This window comes from Drosophila rhopaloa, unplaced genomic scaffold, assembly GCF_018152115.1.
Source record: "Drosophila rhopaloa isolate 14029-0021.01 unplaced genomic scaffold, ASM1815211v1 contig_203, whole genome shotgun sequence".
Lineage (NCBI taxonomy): Eukaryota > Metazoa > Arthropoda > Insecta > Diptera > Drosophilidae > Drosophila > Drosophila rhopaloa.
In genome coordinates, this window is record NW_025335088.1 from 2859207 (window position 1) to 2877615 (window position 18409).

Genomic DNA, 18409 nt, shown 5'->3' on the forward strand with positions numbered 1-18409 from the left:
CGTTCTCTCTTGTTTTTATCATTAACCCAATAGTGAATACGCCCATATTGTTAGGATACCAAGTCGGAAAAGTAGCAAAAGACAAAATATTCTTGCTGCATCGAAATGAAATGATCGCACACATGCACCCCTGTATGAGAATGCATGAACACGCATACATACAAAGCCCAATTCAAGCGCAGGCCAACCTTCTTTAAAATGCGCGTCTCTGCGACTGAACGACCGAACTCGAGCGCGAGCGTCAAAATAAGAATTAGAACGAGAGCGAAAAAAACCCGAAGTCACACGAAGTGTCCGGGGCCTGCTGATTCCAGCACTGGGGCCTCCCGATTGAAAAATTTTGTGACCAAATTCGTTGTATGAAATGACCAGTCTATATGTTGTATGGTTAGTGCCCATATGCTCTGGTATATAGTAAATTTTAACGATTTACGGAATAACGGGTTTATTTATATTAATATCCGACCTAGCTTCATTGTTTTTAAACATATATATGTATTAAAATATAGGATATTTCATTTTTGAAACACCGGCATGGGTATACAAACTTCGGCTTGCTAAAGATTGGTCCTTTTATGTTACTGTTAGAATGTTGAATCGGAGGACCACAAAGGATATTTTTTATTAGTCAAAAAATATTTTTTAAAGGTAAGTAAGGTAAAGATATAAACATTTCTTGTTCTGGCGGTGCTATTTTTTTTCTCCCTCAATACATAGCAAATATCTTTCTAAAATTTTATGCCCTCTGCAAGGAAATTAAAAATATCATTAATATTGATGACGACATGAAAATAAAAAAGTCATTAAAAAAGAACATCATATTTTAAATTTAACCCTCTACCGGACGCGCATTTTCAATTTATTTTATTTTGTTAAAAAATTCTTTCGCAAAATCTATTACAATCGGAAATTTTTTGTATATTTTATATATTTTTTTTTGTGCTTCCGATAAATTTTCCTTAGTCCTTTCCTTTACTACATGCCACATAAAAAATAAGTAAAACATAACCTAAATATTGGAAATTCGCCATAAAACCATTTTTTTCTAAATCCAGGAAAAATTTTTATATTTCTAAGTTTTTTTTTCTGAAAACAAGATTATATTAAATCAAGAAAGTGCTTCTCAAATGCAGAAATTGTCGCCATAAACTAAAATCGCCCTAAATCCAAGAAAAATTTCTATATTTTAGTAAAAATGGCAGTTGTTTTTAGAATTTTTTTCCTTAAAATGATGAATTCTGCCCTATAACATAAAAAACATACATTTTTGTTCCTTGTTTTGTACTTGTGTTATAAACACACATGAGATGTAATGTTTAGAACGACTAAAAGTTTTAAGTTTTTAGAAAAAATGAGCCATACAATTTATGGTAAGATGCGCTACTTTTAAGAAATCTTTTTCTATTTTTTAGAAAAATTTTCCTTATTTTTAGGGCTTGTGTCTTAGATTTTAGAAAGGAAACGCCCTTAATTTTAGAAAAAAATATGGTGCGTTGCCATTGAAGACAAAAAAGGTTTTTAGGGTTAATTTTGGTATGAGTGTAACAACACAAATAATAACAGGTTTTCTTTAAATAATTATATTTCCTAAATAAAAAGATGTCCGAAGAAAAAAACCTTAAAATGTTGCACAGTACTCTTAGTGGTTTTCACACTTCGAAAAGGATTTCATAATCATTTTATATTTTTGGTTTGTCTGAGTATTTTTGTAAATTGACTGGGATCACTAAGATCATTCGATATCACAAAATATATATATTTTTTTAACTTTTGTTTTACTTAAAATATATTTAATTTAAAAATATCTCTGGAATTTCCTATTATTACTTTAAATTCTTGTAGCCGAAAGTCGTAGAGTATATTACCAAACCTATTTTATTTTTTCATAAGTATGTAGATGACAAGAGGAAGCGTAAATGCATTTAACGAGACTTTTTTATTTCGCCATTATTTTTATGAAAAACAATTTTGAGCGATAATATAACTTTATTGCTCCAATTATAGTAATGTAGGGTCCCTCTACAAATGTTTGTACATACTTAAATTAATTGTTATTTTTATTTACCTTTATAGTTCTGAATACTAAAATTATTAAAAAAGCATGCCGTATATATATTCAATCATTAATTTTTTGAAGTTGAAAGTATTTATTCGTTATAAAAGCGTTACATCGTTGCATATATATATATATATATATATATTTAAAAGAAAGAAAGCAATGAGATATTATAAAACACTTGTTAGTCCGTATTATAGTGTCAGTTTCCGAAATCGCGTCCGATCAAGTAAACTAAAAATCATCCGCACGCATGACGGAAAATCTTTATTTTGATGTCTACCCGTATGTATGAATACACATGTTTAACCGGCAATGCAATGTAAAAGCTTATTTTATTGATTTTAAGGCCTTTAATTTTATTGTTTAATCGCTTTTTTGGACAGCCAAATAAAATAAGAATGGTTTGTGCTTGATTTACTTATTACAAATTGAATAATAATTGAATTATTTAGTTTTTCTAATAAATTTGTGCGCTTTAATAGGTTTCCATATGATTTAAAAAAATGTATATGCCCATATACATACATCTGTATGTTTTAACTGTAATGCTATTTCGTTCGTTGTTTCCTTTATGTTTACGTTTCTGTTTCTGTTCGTTTTTTGTCTAATTTTATTTGTTTCAGTTGCGTGTGATTCGTGCTTTCCGCTCGACATTGGAAGACCTAAACGAACGTCGATCGATGCACAGCTTACATAGCTTACGCAGTCCTCGGACGAGTTTCCCAGTTCAATTGGGAAGTGGCCACCCATTGTACAATTTTAATCTGCTGAGCCCCAATTACGTCAAGCACCAACAACAACAGCAACCAAAGCCACCAGCGAAGCCTCAACAGAACGTGTCAAGTGCCATGCTGCCGGTGGACATATCTTACATTGACGAAGACCCGCACCAGCATCAGCGTATTTTGCACAACGGAATAGCTTCCCAACACCCATCAATATCCACAAACATATCTGTCCCTGCCTCAAGCCAAAGCTTTTCAGAAATTGCACAAACCTTGCAACAACAAATCCGTTTTAATAACACTGAAACTAAGCATTCCAATGGACAAAATGAGACTCGAATTTAAATGGTTTCAGTTAAAAAAAATGCGTCCCAATTAAATTTGATTTTGTATCGAATTTGAAAAAACAAATCATGGTGAGGCTCAACAAGAATTCCGAAATCCAAATGAGACTGACCATGATTTTCTAAGCGTAATCCTATTTGTAAGACTTAACCCAAGCAGGTTAATGTAATACGTAAATGATCGCTCTTATTTCAGTATATAATGTTAAAAAAACACTGACATTTTCGATTCAACTGTAAACTCTTAAGGGAACCTCAATGACAAAAGTGAATTTATTTATCTTATTTATAAATATGTGCATGAAATTACATAAAGCCAGAGATATAACACTTAATTTCATTTTTAAACTAGCCTGTTATACCCAACCAGATAAGTACACGCAATGCTCAAAATCTAAAGGTTCCCTGAGTTACCCTGAAATTTATATTCTCTAACAATAATACCTACCCATGTAAATGTAAGCATGCATTTTATAAAATAACTTCGTATTTTTGAAAAAAAGTAATGTATTATTTTAGTAATGTTATTACTAACAAAAAATGAGATTTTATGTCTACTTTTACTGTGTGGTGCGTTAATATTTATTAACTTTATGCAAACATGGAGCTGTGTTTGTGAACATTTTTCTGTTTATCAATTTAGCTGTGTATCTATTGCAGTATATTGTTTGGCCGCTGTTACATTACAACGACCTTAAAGGGCAAAAGAATTGTAGACGTAAAGGATTTTTATGTATTCAAATATATAAATATGTTGGTATCAATCAAACTTGGTAAAAATAGAGTTTACAGTTCAACACATGAAAATGATTAAAGATATAGGAAGTCGTATTGATATATTATTTAAGCGCAAGTTAAATATCGTACATGTGCATATATCTAAGGTGGGGTGTCAATATATTTTGTGCTATGTTACTAAAAACCTTTTAGCTTCTCATCATTGCTCTTAACTAATAAAACAGCCGTATATTTTTTCTTACCAACAAGCCTGTTGTGTCCTTTCCAGAATAATTTTTAGCTGATGATCATAAAGTTAACATGTCCTTCTTTTTACATACATATGTGTTCTATATGCATTTACAAAGACATGCATTATCATGGTACATACAAATTTTTATATAGTTTTAAACACCAAAGTATTTTTCTAATCATTTAAACTTACATTTATTTGCTTTTAAACAATTGAACAACAACACATGTATATTATTATATTCAAATTAATATTAAAATGTTTGTAGTAAATCATTTTTATAGCAGCAAGATAATTCCAAATTTCAGCCTTCTTATATCTATTTTTCTCTTTCCACTTATGGTTTTCTGTTTTACTTTCTATCTCTCTCCCTCTCTCTCTTTAATCTTAAAGGTAATAGGCGGCGAATTGCAAGAACGCTTGATTCCGGTCCCATATAGCAAGAGCAACACTGATCAAGCTGTAAGCCTTCACAATTTTATTATCATTTTTTGTTTACAAATTTTAAATAATTTAAAAGAAACCCAAACACTAAGTTCTGTCTTGGCCAAATTTGACACTAAGAATGAGCTTACATGGTATAACTTAAATATGTTTAAACTGTCTGTTTGTCTGCAATAACTCGTGCTGAAAACATTACAACAAAATAGGCATTGAAGTGTCAGGTACTATTATACAAAATTCTAACGATCTTCTTTAATATACTCAAATTATTACATACCGTATTTATGGTAATAAACAGAACAGGATCACTTCGGAAAACCGAATTACCCATCATGTCTATGATTCCTTTTAATTTACGAGTTAATTATTTTTTCATCTTTAATTCTTAGGCTTTGATTTTTGTTTTCAAACTTCTAAATTACCGAACATCGATTTTTAGTTTTTTGTAGTATTTTCGACACCATTTAAATTAGTTTCAAAATTTGTTTGTATTATGCATGTTATACTAAACTATCTTATAGATTGTTGAGCGATTGTTAAATAATTGAACTATTGTCCAAATTACCGATAAGACAAACTTCCATGTAAAAAAGGATTAGCGACACATACATTTTACTGCTTGTTATTTGTCCGTCTGATTTAAGTTGAACTTACCTATCTTACCATTCTTGAGATTTGCATAACTATTTGTCCATGTGTACAAAATTATTTGTAGTAAAATATAAAATCGTCACTCTTATTTTGTATTAGATTTGGTTTATACATATGTACATAATGGGAATGAACGTTAATACATATGTACATGCCTTACTCTTTGGCTTGACTGATTTCAGATTTTTTTTTATACTGTTGTTCCTGTCTTTTTTGTCACTGTTCTTGGTGTTGTTCTTTTCTTTTTACCTACTGTGCGATTAGATTCGAGTGGTGAACGCATTCCGGCAAGGTCTCGACGCCCGTTACGGTGATCACACCAACACGTCCCTGGCAGAGGTACTGCGTAAGCAGACTTCGTTGAGCAAACGTCTGTCGGAAACATCTTCTATTGAGTATGCCGACAATATACCCGATGAGCTGACCATTCCTGAAATTGACGTCGAACGTTTATCATCCCACAGTCACACTGAAACAGCAGTTTAAATTACTTTGGTATCCATATTCATAAAAACATACAAAACGCACACATTCTTGAAAGGAACAATTCAAATCAAATTTTAGCATAGCCTGGGAGTAGGTGCAAACACTACTAACGAATTGTTAATTTTTATATTATATTTTCCTAATTTTTAAAATAACGGCCAATCCCGCTTTGAATTGTTAAGAAATCGTCCCGTAACTCAGCATACTACATAACTAATATAAGAAATCCTGGAAGCCAAGTCATATTTTTCAAATTTTATTCTTTAAAATAGAACACAAGCCAGGTCAACGGGTCATTTTTACTGTTAGCATGTGTGTTATCAAAAATAAAAGTTTAAATAATCTTAATAGTTATACAAAAGCGTTCTTACATTGATTGTAATCACTTTTCTCAGAATCAACTGAAAATGTAAACGTACAGATCCTATCCCATTCACTCAAGCCATCAATTATTATTATAACATATTACATTTAATAAAAGAGTCAATGATTAAAATTGTTTTTTAATTGGTTATTTAAATATGACTAAAAGGTAATTACTATCTATCTATCATACTCTGGATACAACTTATAAGAAACATTCTTTAAATTCAACTTCTCAAAATGAAAAACTTCGACTTACACTACTAGCCAAAATAATAAGTACATAGGTATCGTGCTCATTTGCTAATTGATTATGTTTTCAAAGGTTATAGTGATGTACAACATTTAAATCCAAAAAAATAGGGATCCCCATTTATTTAATGCTAAGCATAAATTTGTGCTGAATAGTCGTTTTTAGTCTGCTCAAAACAATAACTACACCGGAATTATTTTTAAATTTTAAAGGATTAAACTTAGAATTGGACTAAGGTATGTCGTATTTATTTGACTCCTTGCTTATTTAAGAATATTCAAGGTAAAATCATAGATGGGTCGAAAATAACATTGTACCCCTTAAAAAAAAGTAAATTGCCGTGAATGTTCAAAAAAAAAGGAAAAACTTTTCGGGAAATAGCAAAATTATCTAAAATCAAAAGTGCTTACTGAAAAACGAGGACGGAAGAAGAAATCTTCACAAACAACGGCACCTCCATCGTCAGTCTGGCAAAAAATGATCTATTCATTCAAGGGAACCGATCCGGATATAAAGGTATATTAACTGACGTTATGCTGCCATATGCTGAGGAAAACATGCCCTTGAGATGGTTCTTTCAACGATAAAGATAACGTCCCAACCGTATCTTACTGTACTTCGGTGTGGCATCACGGCCTGCAGCTACCGGTACAAAGTTTTTAAGGAGGAACTGGTATTTAACTCGCTCTTTTCCAGATATTAATTTTTATTTTACTTTCTAATCCCTAGGCTGCTAATTGCAAGAACGCTTGATTCTGGATCCCATATAGCAAGAGCAACACAGATCAAGCTTTAAGCCTTCACAATTTTATTAAAATGTAAGTTTACTAATTTAAAATAATTTGATGGCAAAGAAGTGATGTAAGTTAATCTGCAAAAACACCTGTCGAAAATATAGTAACATAGGTGTTGCTACCTATTTTAATAAATTTTGCCGCTTTTTTAACATACTCACGTATGACACAACGTATTTATAGTAATATGAGGATTATTTTCGAACTCTCGAAATCCCCATAGAAATCATCCAAAAGATTAGCACAACCGTTTAGCAGACATAACCTAACATCAGAACATTAGGTCAAAGCCAGCTTTAAATGTATTTATGCGACGAAACTTTGCCTAACGGAAGCAGTGGCCCTGCTTAACAGACTTTTTAGATATTTCTTTCAAAATTTCGGTGATTCTGAACATCAGGGTGCGTAAGTGGTGTTAGGCCTTTATGAAGAATTCTGAATCTGAACATTCTCAAGACAATTCATCTGGGTTTTAAGGTTATTAAAATCTAGACCAATACTTGCTGGAAGTGGTGTTGAAATTAAATTAATAAATTAATATTTATAAATAAAAGTCCCACAAATATTTTATTTTTGAGAGCGTTCTCAAAAGTTTAAGTTCCTATTTTCAAAGTCGGTGAACACGATCCTGCAAAATCTACTGGACGAATCGTTTTGAAATTTGGCACAGTATTTCTTTACTAAATTCTCAGGTAACGGTGTTGAGTTTTTTTTGATAATTTTTAATTTTTACAACAACAGATCTCTTGCCTTTAAAAATCGAGTAGTCCTTTAAATTATGCAATTTGATTTGTTCAATTCCGATGATTCTGTGACCAGTTACGATGTTCACCGCAAACCACCTTTTTCGAGGTGCCGCCAGAGATCTCATGCCTACATCTTATTCACTTTTCAATATTTTTGGATTCAAAATTTCCGGCAAATTGTTTAAATGTTGTATTATCACATGGTTAAACAAAAATGTAACTGAGACTATCCATATCGTCAAAAAAATTCGTGCAAAAATGTCCGATTTTTCGGCGAATTAACTAAACCGCGTTAATAAATTATTTAGAAAACCTATTGTTGTTAGCTAAGGAGGTCTCGTTGTCGGAGTCGTGTGTGTCTATTGATCTAAATCTAAACCGCTCAAGCATATTAGGATGGGCCTGACTATTGATCGATTACTTTGTTTTCACATTGTCGATTTCGGCTTAAACATTATTATTATTATATGGCTCGTTTACATTTATGCACCAATCTGCTTCTTTTTTTTTTTTTTATATTTTGTTGAACACGCCACACAAGGATAGACGTTGTTTTCGTGTATTGACCAATTATTTCAAAAGATCCCGAAAAAGCGGGTAGCGTGTGCTCTATTCTAGGGCAAATCAGGTGTGGTCATAGCCGGTCATAAGTTAATCAAGAGTATAGGAGACGCCCGTGTCTGACACGGCCATGATTCCATAAGTGTGCTAGGTGACGTCTGCGGAGACGCCGTCGACCCAGTGGTGTTTCAAGATGTCTTGCCAGACAGTTTGCATGTGTTAGCAGACGTTCCTGGTATTAAATTGAGGACTTACAAATCGTCTCCGTTATCGTCGTCACTCCCGTGTCCTGAAACATAGCTCGGTTTTCCACATAAAGGTGCCACTTCACCCCCATCATCCTCCTGATAGCCTTTGTAATGCACGTTTGCACCCTTTTTATACCCTTGCAGAGGTTATTATAATTTTGGTCAAAAGTGTGCAACGCAGTGATAGAGACATCTCCGACCCGACCCTATAAAGTATATATATTCTTGATCAGGATCGCGTCCTGAGTATATATAAGCATGTCCGTCTGTCTGTTTCTACGCGAACTAGTCTCTCAGTTTTAAAGATATCGAATTGAAACTTTTCACACACCCTTCGTTCCTTTGCACGCAGTATATAAGTCTAAACGGCCGGGATCGGCCGACTTTATCCTATAGCTGCCATATAACTGAACGATTGGAAATGCAATAACCTTGGTGTTTTTAAAGTTAGGAAATTAGGCTTGTTACTTTTTATATTGTGATGGTAGTTTAACAAAATAGCGATAGTGGTATAGGCAAATATCGACAAGAACATATGATAATGTTGTTGGTAAATTTGTAGAAAAACTGGTAGGTGCTACAGCTTTATCAAAAATGGATTTTTTTGTGTCTTTTCATGAAATTCGTGGCAGCATTAAAAAAAGCTTAAAAAATCTTGAACTTTCCGGCTTTGTTGATCATTGTGATGACAGACTTTCTCCATTGTCGAGGATAATATTACAAAATAGAAAATATATTATAAAATATATATCCTTCGAGGCAGGACATCTATGGGCTTGCCATTTTTTATTAGAATAGATGGCTTACTGCTGTTGAAAGGTTTAGAAGCTGTTATAATATAGGTTGCGTGTTTAGCAGCCAGTGACATTACATGCACTTACGCTTCAACTGAGCTGTCAATAACTTATTTACTATTTAAGCCAATCTGAATAATAGAGGAAATTTTTGGGACTTTCAGAAAAACTGTGTGGAGCAATACACTCGCTTTTTAAATATACATATATCGAATCTCGGATCCGTGTTGGATCCAAATTGGTTTATTGGATTGGCATTGTGGGCCTGTATTTGTTGTTTAATAGGATTAGGAGCAGCTTTTCAAATATCTTCGATATGCCCGGCAGGAGACAATGGCTGTGATTTGTTCTTTCCGGCTTTATGGATCATCGTAATGACAGAATTTCTGTTTTGTTGCAGATAACAAAACATACTGCCCAGATTGGCAATTTAGTGATAATTTTAGTGGAGATAAAATTATGTCCGGCGATTTCTTTCTTTTGTAACTTCCCCTGATTGGTATATAATATGCGGGGTAGCTCCAGGATTGTTTTGGATGATCATAGCGGATAATTAAAATGGGCGAGTGAACCAATTATAAATCTTTTAAGTTTTCCACGTGAATAAGATTTTTTAGGTGTTTAAGTGGTAAACTCATCTTTGTTTGGGTCAGTAGGCATAAAAAAATCTTTTTTTTTGTCAGCGCGGAAATCTCAATTGTTTTAGTGGCTTTGGATCCGTTAATTTTCTTAATTGATTGCGCGCATTTTTTTTTATTAGCCCATAGCGATTTCACCGTTAGCAATTTTCTTTATGGTTAGAAAAAGGAAACCTATTTAAAAAAAAAATGGTACGGCCACACTACTCGGGGCCAACGGATATAAAAAGGGCACCCGTTCCCCCTCCAAGTCACTCTGCAACCGACCGCGATCGGAGAAGGTGAGTCTTACGCTTGGGTGTGAGCAACCTCTCTGGGAGTTGATTCTTAGGATAGGGTCTAGTACCCCGTCCAAATACATTGTAGTTAGTTAACCTTCCTCCCTTTACCCACTCCTAGAAAACCAACCGGCACCAGTGACAGACGATATTGGGGATTCCATCACCCACTCCCGACTTCGAGGGACGAAGCCGCCATTAGTGGCAGCCGACTCCAATGTCGAGCTATCACTCGGTTCACCGAGTCAATCACCGGCTCGGGTCCCACTCGGCTCGCCGGGTGCGACTCGTCTCATAACCTGGAAGACTTAAGTGGCCTCCGAACTCTCTGTCGTCACCTGGAAGACCTCAGTGGCCTCTAAACTTTCTCATTACCTGGAAGTGGACTCCACACCTTCCCTCGCACTGGCAGACCTCAGTGGTCTCGGAACGTACCTACCTAGACGTAAGAGGAAACATATCCTGGCCTAGTCCAGAGGGGCCACGTGGCTGAGGCACCCGCTCCGGCACAACCATATCTACCGGAGCTTACTTTCCGGCGCCACCCAAAGCCCGTCTTTCTCGCCCACAGGACGCCAACCGCTGCGCAACTACCGAAGGAAAATTTAAAGTTGTAAAATTTAAGTTGCATAAACGTTCAATTTCACATAACCCCGTACGTGTCATACTCTGGGAACCGGGTCCAACTCTTACAGCAACCACTCCTGACATAAATAAAATGTTGGAACGAACACCTGGACACCGTTGAACTCTCAGCACAGCAGGATCGTTACATAGCGCCCGAGACAGGTTAAGGTGGTTGTAAAGAGGAAGACGATGGTAGAGAGTTATGTCGACCTGGGTGTAACTAGCAACGAAGGCGGATCTGATCGAGAGTGCAGAGGAATTCGGATTGGACGCAACGGGAAAAGTTGATGAACTGAGACAGATATTATCAGCATTCGTAAGGAACCCAGACCACACAGAGAAGATCAGGCGGAGACTACGAGAACTAACGGAGAAACACAGGAAGGAGAAAGAGTCGACGGAGGAAATCAAAACACCAACCCGGTCAGACGCAAAGACAACGAACAAAAAGGAACGGAAAATAAAGGTGGAAACCGTGGACCGAGTGCGGAGCTGGGGGCACTGCTGCCAACTTTTGCCCAGCAAAAAAAGCTGTTTTTGACGGGAAGAATTCAGAAAAAAGCTAAAAATATTATCCAAAAAATCCAATAAAAAGCTAAAGAAAAATGTATAAAAAAACAAAATATCAAATTAATAACAATTTATTAAGGTAATTTTTGCTTAAAATATTTCCATAATTTTATCAATATCTTCTTGGTCGTCCTTATTTGCGTATGACATATTTGTGCCTATCACGCGCAGATATTTTACAGGCACTTCATAGTCGACGCAGCATTTTCCAATCCTTCGCAATCCGTATCTGTATATTAAAATAGAAAATGAATACAGTATATCTTTTGTTTGTAAATAACACTTTACCTTATGCTTAGAATGCTGTTAGTCGTGCTGGTTAAAAACCCTTTCTATTTCCGCGTTTAACCAGGGCAAACATAATATTTGGATGGCCACAGATGCAAAAATTTGTTTGTGTCGCTGATGTTTTTACACTTGATCGAATTAATGTTATTGTATTGGCGTTCAATTTCTGCAATATTCTTACATTCCAGGAACTCTAAAATTTCTGTGATGCTTTTAATTTCTTAATTTCTAAAAAAGCCAGAATTCCCGTTTTTCACAATTCCCGCAATTCACAAATTTTTCCCGAAGTTAGTCTTCAAAAAAAGCCAGTTTTGACGGGAAAAAATCCAAATTGGCAGCACTGGCTGGGGGATACGCTACCAGGGAATAACCAATCCCCTAGAATTCCCCAGAAAAATGGAGGAGTGGGCCAATGTCTACGGGATAGACAAAGACGCCCTGTCAGTCAGATAAGTACATGATAATACATTCCTACCACCCAGATACCAGGAACAGCGAGATACGGAACTAACAAGGAAATACGCAATGACCTCAGGAAGTTGATGAGATTCACAGAGTATTCGGAAGAATCAAAGTTGGACCGTATCTACAAAAATTGCAGAAGCAAAATAAAACTCTATACTAGACGATCAGGATTCAAAACATTGACGGAATTCCTGAAGTTAGCCGAAGAAGTAGAAGAAATAAAGGCAATGTGGGCGTCACGTAGCGTGGTCAGTAGGAGAAGGTACAATGAGTTGAGAAAACATGGAAGATGGAACAAAGCGAGGACAGAAATAACAATGGCAAATGCATCAAAACAAAAATCGGAGGGAGACTTCACAGCCAGAATACAATTCGCCGGAGAAGAATTCGAGTTGGATTTTCAAATTTTAAACCAGGTTGCAGGAGGAATATTACTGGGAATGGACTTTCTGGCGAAGACACAGACAAGGATTCAATGCGGCAATCTGGAATTAGACATCTCAGAAGCGGATGAGTTACCAGAAGAGGAGGAAACCAAGCAGACCTCAATCGAAAGGGAACCAACGGAGGAGGAGATCAACAAATTTCTGCAAAAACACAGGCAAGTATTCGAGGGAATGAAGGGAAATAGTAATATTACAACCCATAAGATTTACATGAAGAATGATAGACCAGTAAAGCCCGCGAAACCCAAAGCAACAAGCGATAATTAACGAACAAGTGGATGAATTGCTGGCATTTGGATTAAAAGAACCATCACATTCACCGAAAAAGCAAGTGCACTACAAGAACTGGTAAAAAAAGGAAAGAAATTCGAATGGCAGACCCACGGATGCAAGTGACTTGGGAATAGGAGCAGTACTAACCCAGGAGGATGCCGAACATGTGATCTCGTACGCAAGCGGAAAGTTGAGTAAGGAAGAACAAAATTATAGTGCCACGGAAAAAGAGTGCCTAGCAATCTACTGAAGCATCAATAACTACAAAATGTACCTGGAGGGCTACCGATTTGTAGTGGTAGCGGACCATTTGGCGCTGAAATGGTTGAAGTCGATAGAAAGCCCCTCTGGGAGGGTAGCCAGATGGGCACTCGGATTAAAACCACTCCAATTCGAGGTCAGATACCGGTCAGGCGCTAAGTCGCATGGCACGGGATTTTGCCGTACAATGGCCAGACTAATCGGGGCCAACGGGTATAAAAAGGGCACCTGTTCTCCCTCCAACTCACTCTGCAACCGACAGCGATCGGAGAAGGTGAGCCTTACGCTTAGGTGTGAGCAACCTCTCTTGTGGAATATTTTCTTAGGATAGGGTCTAGTACCCCGTCCAAATACATTGTAGTTAGCAAACCTCCCCCTTCCTCCCTTTACCCACTCCCAGAAAGACCGACCGTCATCAGTGACAGACGATCTTGGGGATTCCACCACCCACTTCCGACTTCAAGGGACGAAGCCGCCATCAGTGGCAGCCGACTCCAATCTCGAGCCATTACTCGGTTCACCGAGTCGATCACCCGTTCGGGTCCCACTCGGCTCGCCGGGCTAACCTTCGCAGACCCACAGTGGGGTGCGACTCGTCTCCTACACTGGAAGTCCTAAGTGGCCTCCAAACTTTCTCTTCTAAGTGTCCTCCAAACCCCTCTCGCATAACCTGGAAGACCTAAGTGGCCTTCAAGCTTTCTCTCATCGCCTCCACACCTTCTCTCACCCTTGCAGACCTCAGTGGTCTCGGGACGTACCTACCTAGACGTAAGGGGAAACATATCCTGGCCTAGTCCAGAGGGGCCACGTGGCCGAGGCATACTTTCCGGCGCAACCCAAAGCCCTTCTTTCTCGCCCACAGGACGCCAACCGCTGCGCAACTACCGAAGGACGATCAGTAGCGGCTCACGACCACGCTAGACGACAACGCCGACGTACGGACCCACCTCGTCGCGCTATCTTTGTCTTAAACTCTGTAAATTTAAGTTGAATAAACGTAATACCCTTCAAGTCCAACTCTAACAGCAACCACTCCTGACATAAATAAAAAATGTTGGAACGAACACTCAGACTATTTCACTTGACCAGGGAAATCAATTTAGAGAGTAAATGGGCTGCGTTTAGCTCGAGTCGCGGAATGGAGACAGTCTTAATAGGTGCAACGCGTGTTTTTGCCATTATCAGTTTAACACCATATCCATTGTAGACTTCAATCCGAATATAGAAGACGGCCGCCTGAAGTCATGCATCTGCAAATCCATGCCGCTCCATTGTTTGAAGCGGTGCTGATATGTAGCGAGGAACTCGACAGGTTTCCAATAAATGCATTTGAGATACGAACTGTTTCCACCGTGTACATAATTGGGGAGGTAATACCTCATTCCATTCGACAGAACTCAGTCAACTATCTTGAAAGAGAATCTTTAGAAACACAGTTGTGGGTGCAAGCAAACCCAGCAAATCGTAGATCGTGGTTAGTTCCGAAAGCAGAATGCGTTTGGTAAGAGCGGTTGTAATTCTGGGGATTTCTAGCTTGAAGAAAATATAGTCATTTTTTGGTTCCCAACACAATCCCAGCACTTTAACAAATCGAAAGGAACTGTCTTTCTCTAAAGCTTCAAGTGGATACTCACAAATCTCGTTTGACAAAGACTTCAATAAGGCGTGACAGTTTGAACTCCTTTTTCGAAGGTTGAATTGAGCTTTGCCTAGAAGCGAAATTAATTCATCTTTGAGTGCAATGAGATCCATAATTTTGTCGCATCCAGTGGGAATGTCATCAACGTACGCGTCTCTGTTTAGAACGACAGCAGCGCTCGGATACGCTCGGATGAGGCTAAGCCAAATGTTACGGTCAGCAGTCGATAGTGATCCAGAGTAGCTTGCTCCTCCTTTCTCCAAACTATACGTTGATACGTATGTTCGTCTGACACCAAAATGCCTCTAAACATCTTGTCAGCGCAAAATACATAAAGATGCAGACGGAAGCGAAGACATACTTCAATTAAATCCCTTTGAATATGTGGGTTATGGTAGTCGTGAATTAAGCGAATGCCCCTTGGAATCCTTTCCTTTCAATCGTCAGTAGGGTATGCAGGCACCAACCGCTCGCAGAACAACAACCAAAGCTGATTTGGTTTGAAGTTTTCTCAACCACTAAGCGCAGACACCGACTGCGATGTGCCCTGTTCCTATCTCAGTAGATTGATTTATATTAATTGGAATACATACATATGTGCAAAATATTTTTCTGCTACCACTGATTTGCATTTGTAAACCAAAATAAGCGGAAATATTAAAAAATATACTATAACATATAATATTCCCATTTTTATTTTTAAAATATATTATTCTTGATCAGCAGCTCCAGGCGAGTCAATCAAGCCATGTCCGCCCGTGCGTCTGCCCGTTTCTAAGAAAACAAGACTTTCAGTTTTCAAGCTTTTTGGATGAAACTTGTTTTTTTCTTGTTCGTTTTTTTTTTCAAATTTAGAAAATATTGTCAAAGACTGTATTTGCTTTCAAGGAAAGACTCGGAAAAGACGATTTATCAATCCATAATAATGACTAGCTGGATTATTATGAATCAATGCATACCTTGCCCAAAAAGAAAATATTTTAAATTAATTCAATTACAAATCTTATTTTATTTTCTAATCGTGTAATACGAAGACTTATTTGTTAACTTTTATCGAAATGTTATTGTTTAGGAATTATATAAAAACATTTATGTACACAAAATTATAAAACTTTTATATTTCTGAGCTCTCAAGTGTTGCAATTATGTTTTATTTGAATGTACACTAGAATGAATTAAATATTATAATACGTTTGAATAATATAAAATGGTTACAAATTAATAAACAAAAAAAATTAATCCGATTTGTATAATTCAATAATAAGTTTTGATATACAATACAAAATATTTTATTTATCCGAAATACTTTAAAGCAAAAACATAAATACTATCAGTATTTTAAACGCTATGTCGATTCATAGCTCGTCAGCAAGGCAGCATCAACTGGCTCTAAGCAACTGGGACATGTTAGACTTCTTAGCAACCAATCGTCTATACAATTGACATGGTAAATATGCATACAGGGGAGATAGCGCACAGCTTCATCAACACAAAATTCAGCCATGCAAATTACACACTCTCGAGCTTTTTTCGAACTCCCGTCGTATGTTCCTATAGGCAAATGTTGCATCAATCCAATACGCTTAGCAAGCTTTACTTCATTTTCGTCGGACAGTTGACGATTTATAGAAAATGGTGGATGACTCACAGAAGCCGAGGCCGTGGGGTAAAATACTCGTTGAAACTGCTCGTCCTGCTGAAATGAAAATTTATGTAAAAATTATTTAAAAACAAGAATGTAAGCAAACTTTGGCAAGCCGAAGTTTATATATCCTTGTAGTTATTACAAAGCGCCTGCAACGAGGTTAATCCTTTTAAATTTTTTTTTCTGATTGATATTTTTTATATATATATATAAAATTAAAAACAACAATGTTACACTTTTTTTAATTCTTTTTTTTCCGATTGTTGCTATATGATATAGTCGGCCGATACCTGCAATAGAAAGACAGCTTTTGGGAAAGTTTCAAGATAGCTTGAACCTCAGTTTTTTAAAACTAGTTTCCAGAGAAACAAACGGACAGACCGACGGACATGGCTAGATCAAGTCTGCTGGTGATGCTGATGAAGAATATATATACTTTATAGGGACGGAAAATTAGAAAACCCTTTGCAAAAACAGATGAATCTAAAAGTTCCAAAACATGCTTCACATTCAACAAGTAGCATTATCCCTTACTGCATTTATCTCTGGACCCCAGACCAATAATCTCAGGTAGGCGAAAGCCATACTCAAAATCATAGCGATATTTTACCCATAGTGTATATCCCTTACAAGGATGAACTGATCCTCATGCGAGGATCGACCATGGCTCACAAGGGTTATTCATCATAATTTATCAACCCAACAAGAAAGGAAAGCAAACTCCGGGCGGAGCCGAAGTTGATATACCCTTGCAGAATATTCTGTAAATTATATTCTCCAAAATTATTCATATGATGCATTCATAATACAACTTCCTAACTTTAAAAACCCCAAAGTAATGGCATTTCCAATCGTTCAGTTATATGGCAGCTGTAGGATCGATCCTTATGAAATTTGGTAGGTCGGATTGATTGGCCAAAAATGAAACCCATAGAAAATTCCAACTTCCTAACTCAACAAACACCAAAGTTATGGCATTTCCGATCAATCAGTTATATGTTATATAGTCGGCCGATCCTTATGAAATTTAGTAGATCGGATTGATTGGCCAAAATATATATACAATATAGAATATATATACTTTATCTCCTTCACTGCGTTGCACACTTTTGACCAAAATTATAACTGACCAAATTGGAGCAAACAAGTTCTATGTCACTTCTATAAAAAGAGGAAACATAACTTAAAACAAGAGAGAACGCTACAGTCGAGTGCCTCGTCTATTAGATACCCGTTACTCAGCTAAACAAGTAAATATATTTAAGCCTTCTTGTGTTTTTTTTTGTTTTTTTTTTTTTAACAATGTGAATTATAGTGACCACAGGAAAAAAGGACAAAAAGTTCAAATTATCAATTTGAATTCGGCGATCTCTTAGTGCTGGCAGCTTTACAGCACCAGCTCTGCTTTAGCGCAGGCAGCTTTTGTCCTGCACCAGCAGCTGTGTTTATGTTTATGTTTTTGAGTGCAATAAATTGACTAGAAATATTAAACATACACATGCAAGAAAAAGTATGCGTACAAACATGTCCCGCAAGTTTAGAGCTTAAAAAAACCTTTTGAAAAAAATCTTACAAATTTAATTTTTATTTTAGCAGATAGTACATTTATTTACCTTTCGTTTGATGTATCTTAACCCCTCTTACACTTTATAATTTTCCTAATATTCACAAAAATGTACAAAATGGACTGATTTTGCATCAGAAAAAGTATGCGTACAAAGACAAAAATCAAAAGGAAACTTCATATTTTTGGCAAAAGGACTTGAATTTTATACGAAGTCAGGTACCCCTTTCGTTTTAGGAATTCAGCCAACCGATTTGGCATTGACTGGACCAATCTC

The 18409-nt window shown here is 36.4% G+C and overlaps 1 protein-coding gene across 10 annotated transcripts in view; it reads left to right on the forward strand.

The window, feature by feature from the left end:
* The window catches only part of LOC108041730 (plasma membrane calcium-transporting ATPase 2), a 59751-nt gene extending 53576 nt beyond the window's left edge, over nucleotides 1–6175 (forward strand). For 5 of the 10 annotated variants that reach the window (XM_044460584.1, XM_044460585.1, XM_044460583.1 and 2 more), the window contains one exon: nucleotides 2683–4114. In XM_044460584.1, the coding sequence (XP_044316519.1) occupies nucleotides 2683–3129 (447 nt within the window). In that variant the 3' untranslated portion in view covers nucleotides 3130–4114. Of the gene's footprint in view, nucleotides 1–2682; nucleotides 4115–4491; nucleotides 4561–5457 lie in introns of those variants that run through there. The other 5 variants (XM_044460588.1, XM_044460589.1, XM_044460590.1 and 2 more) reach the window with 2 other exon arrangements.
* The last annotated feature ends 12234 nt before the right edge of the window (nucleotides 6176–18409 follow it).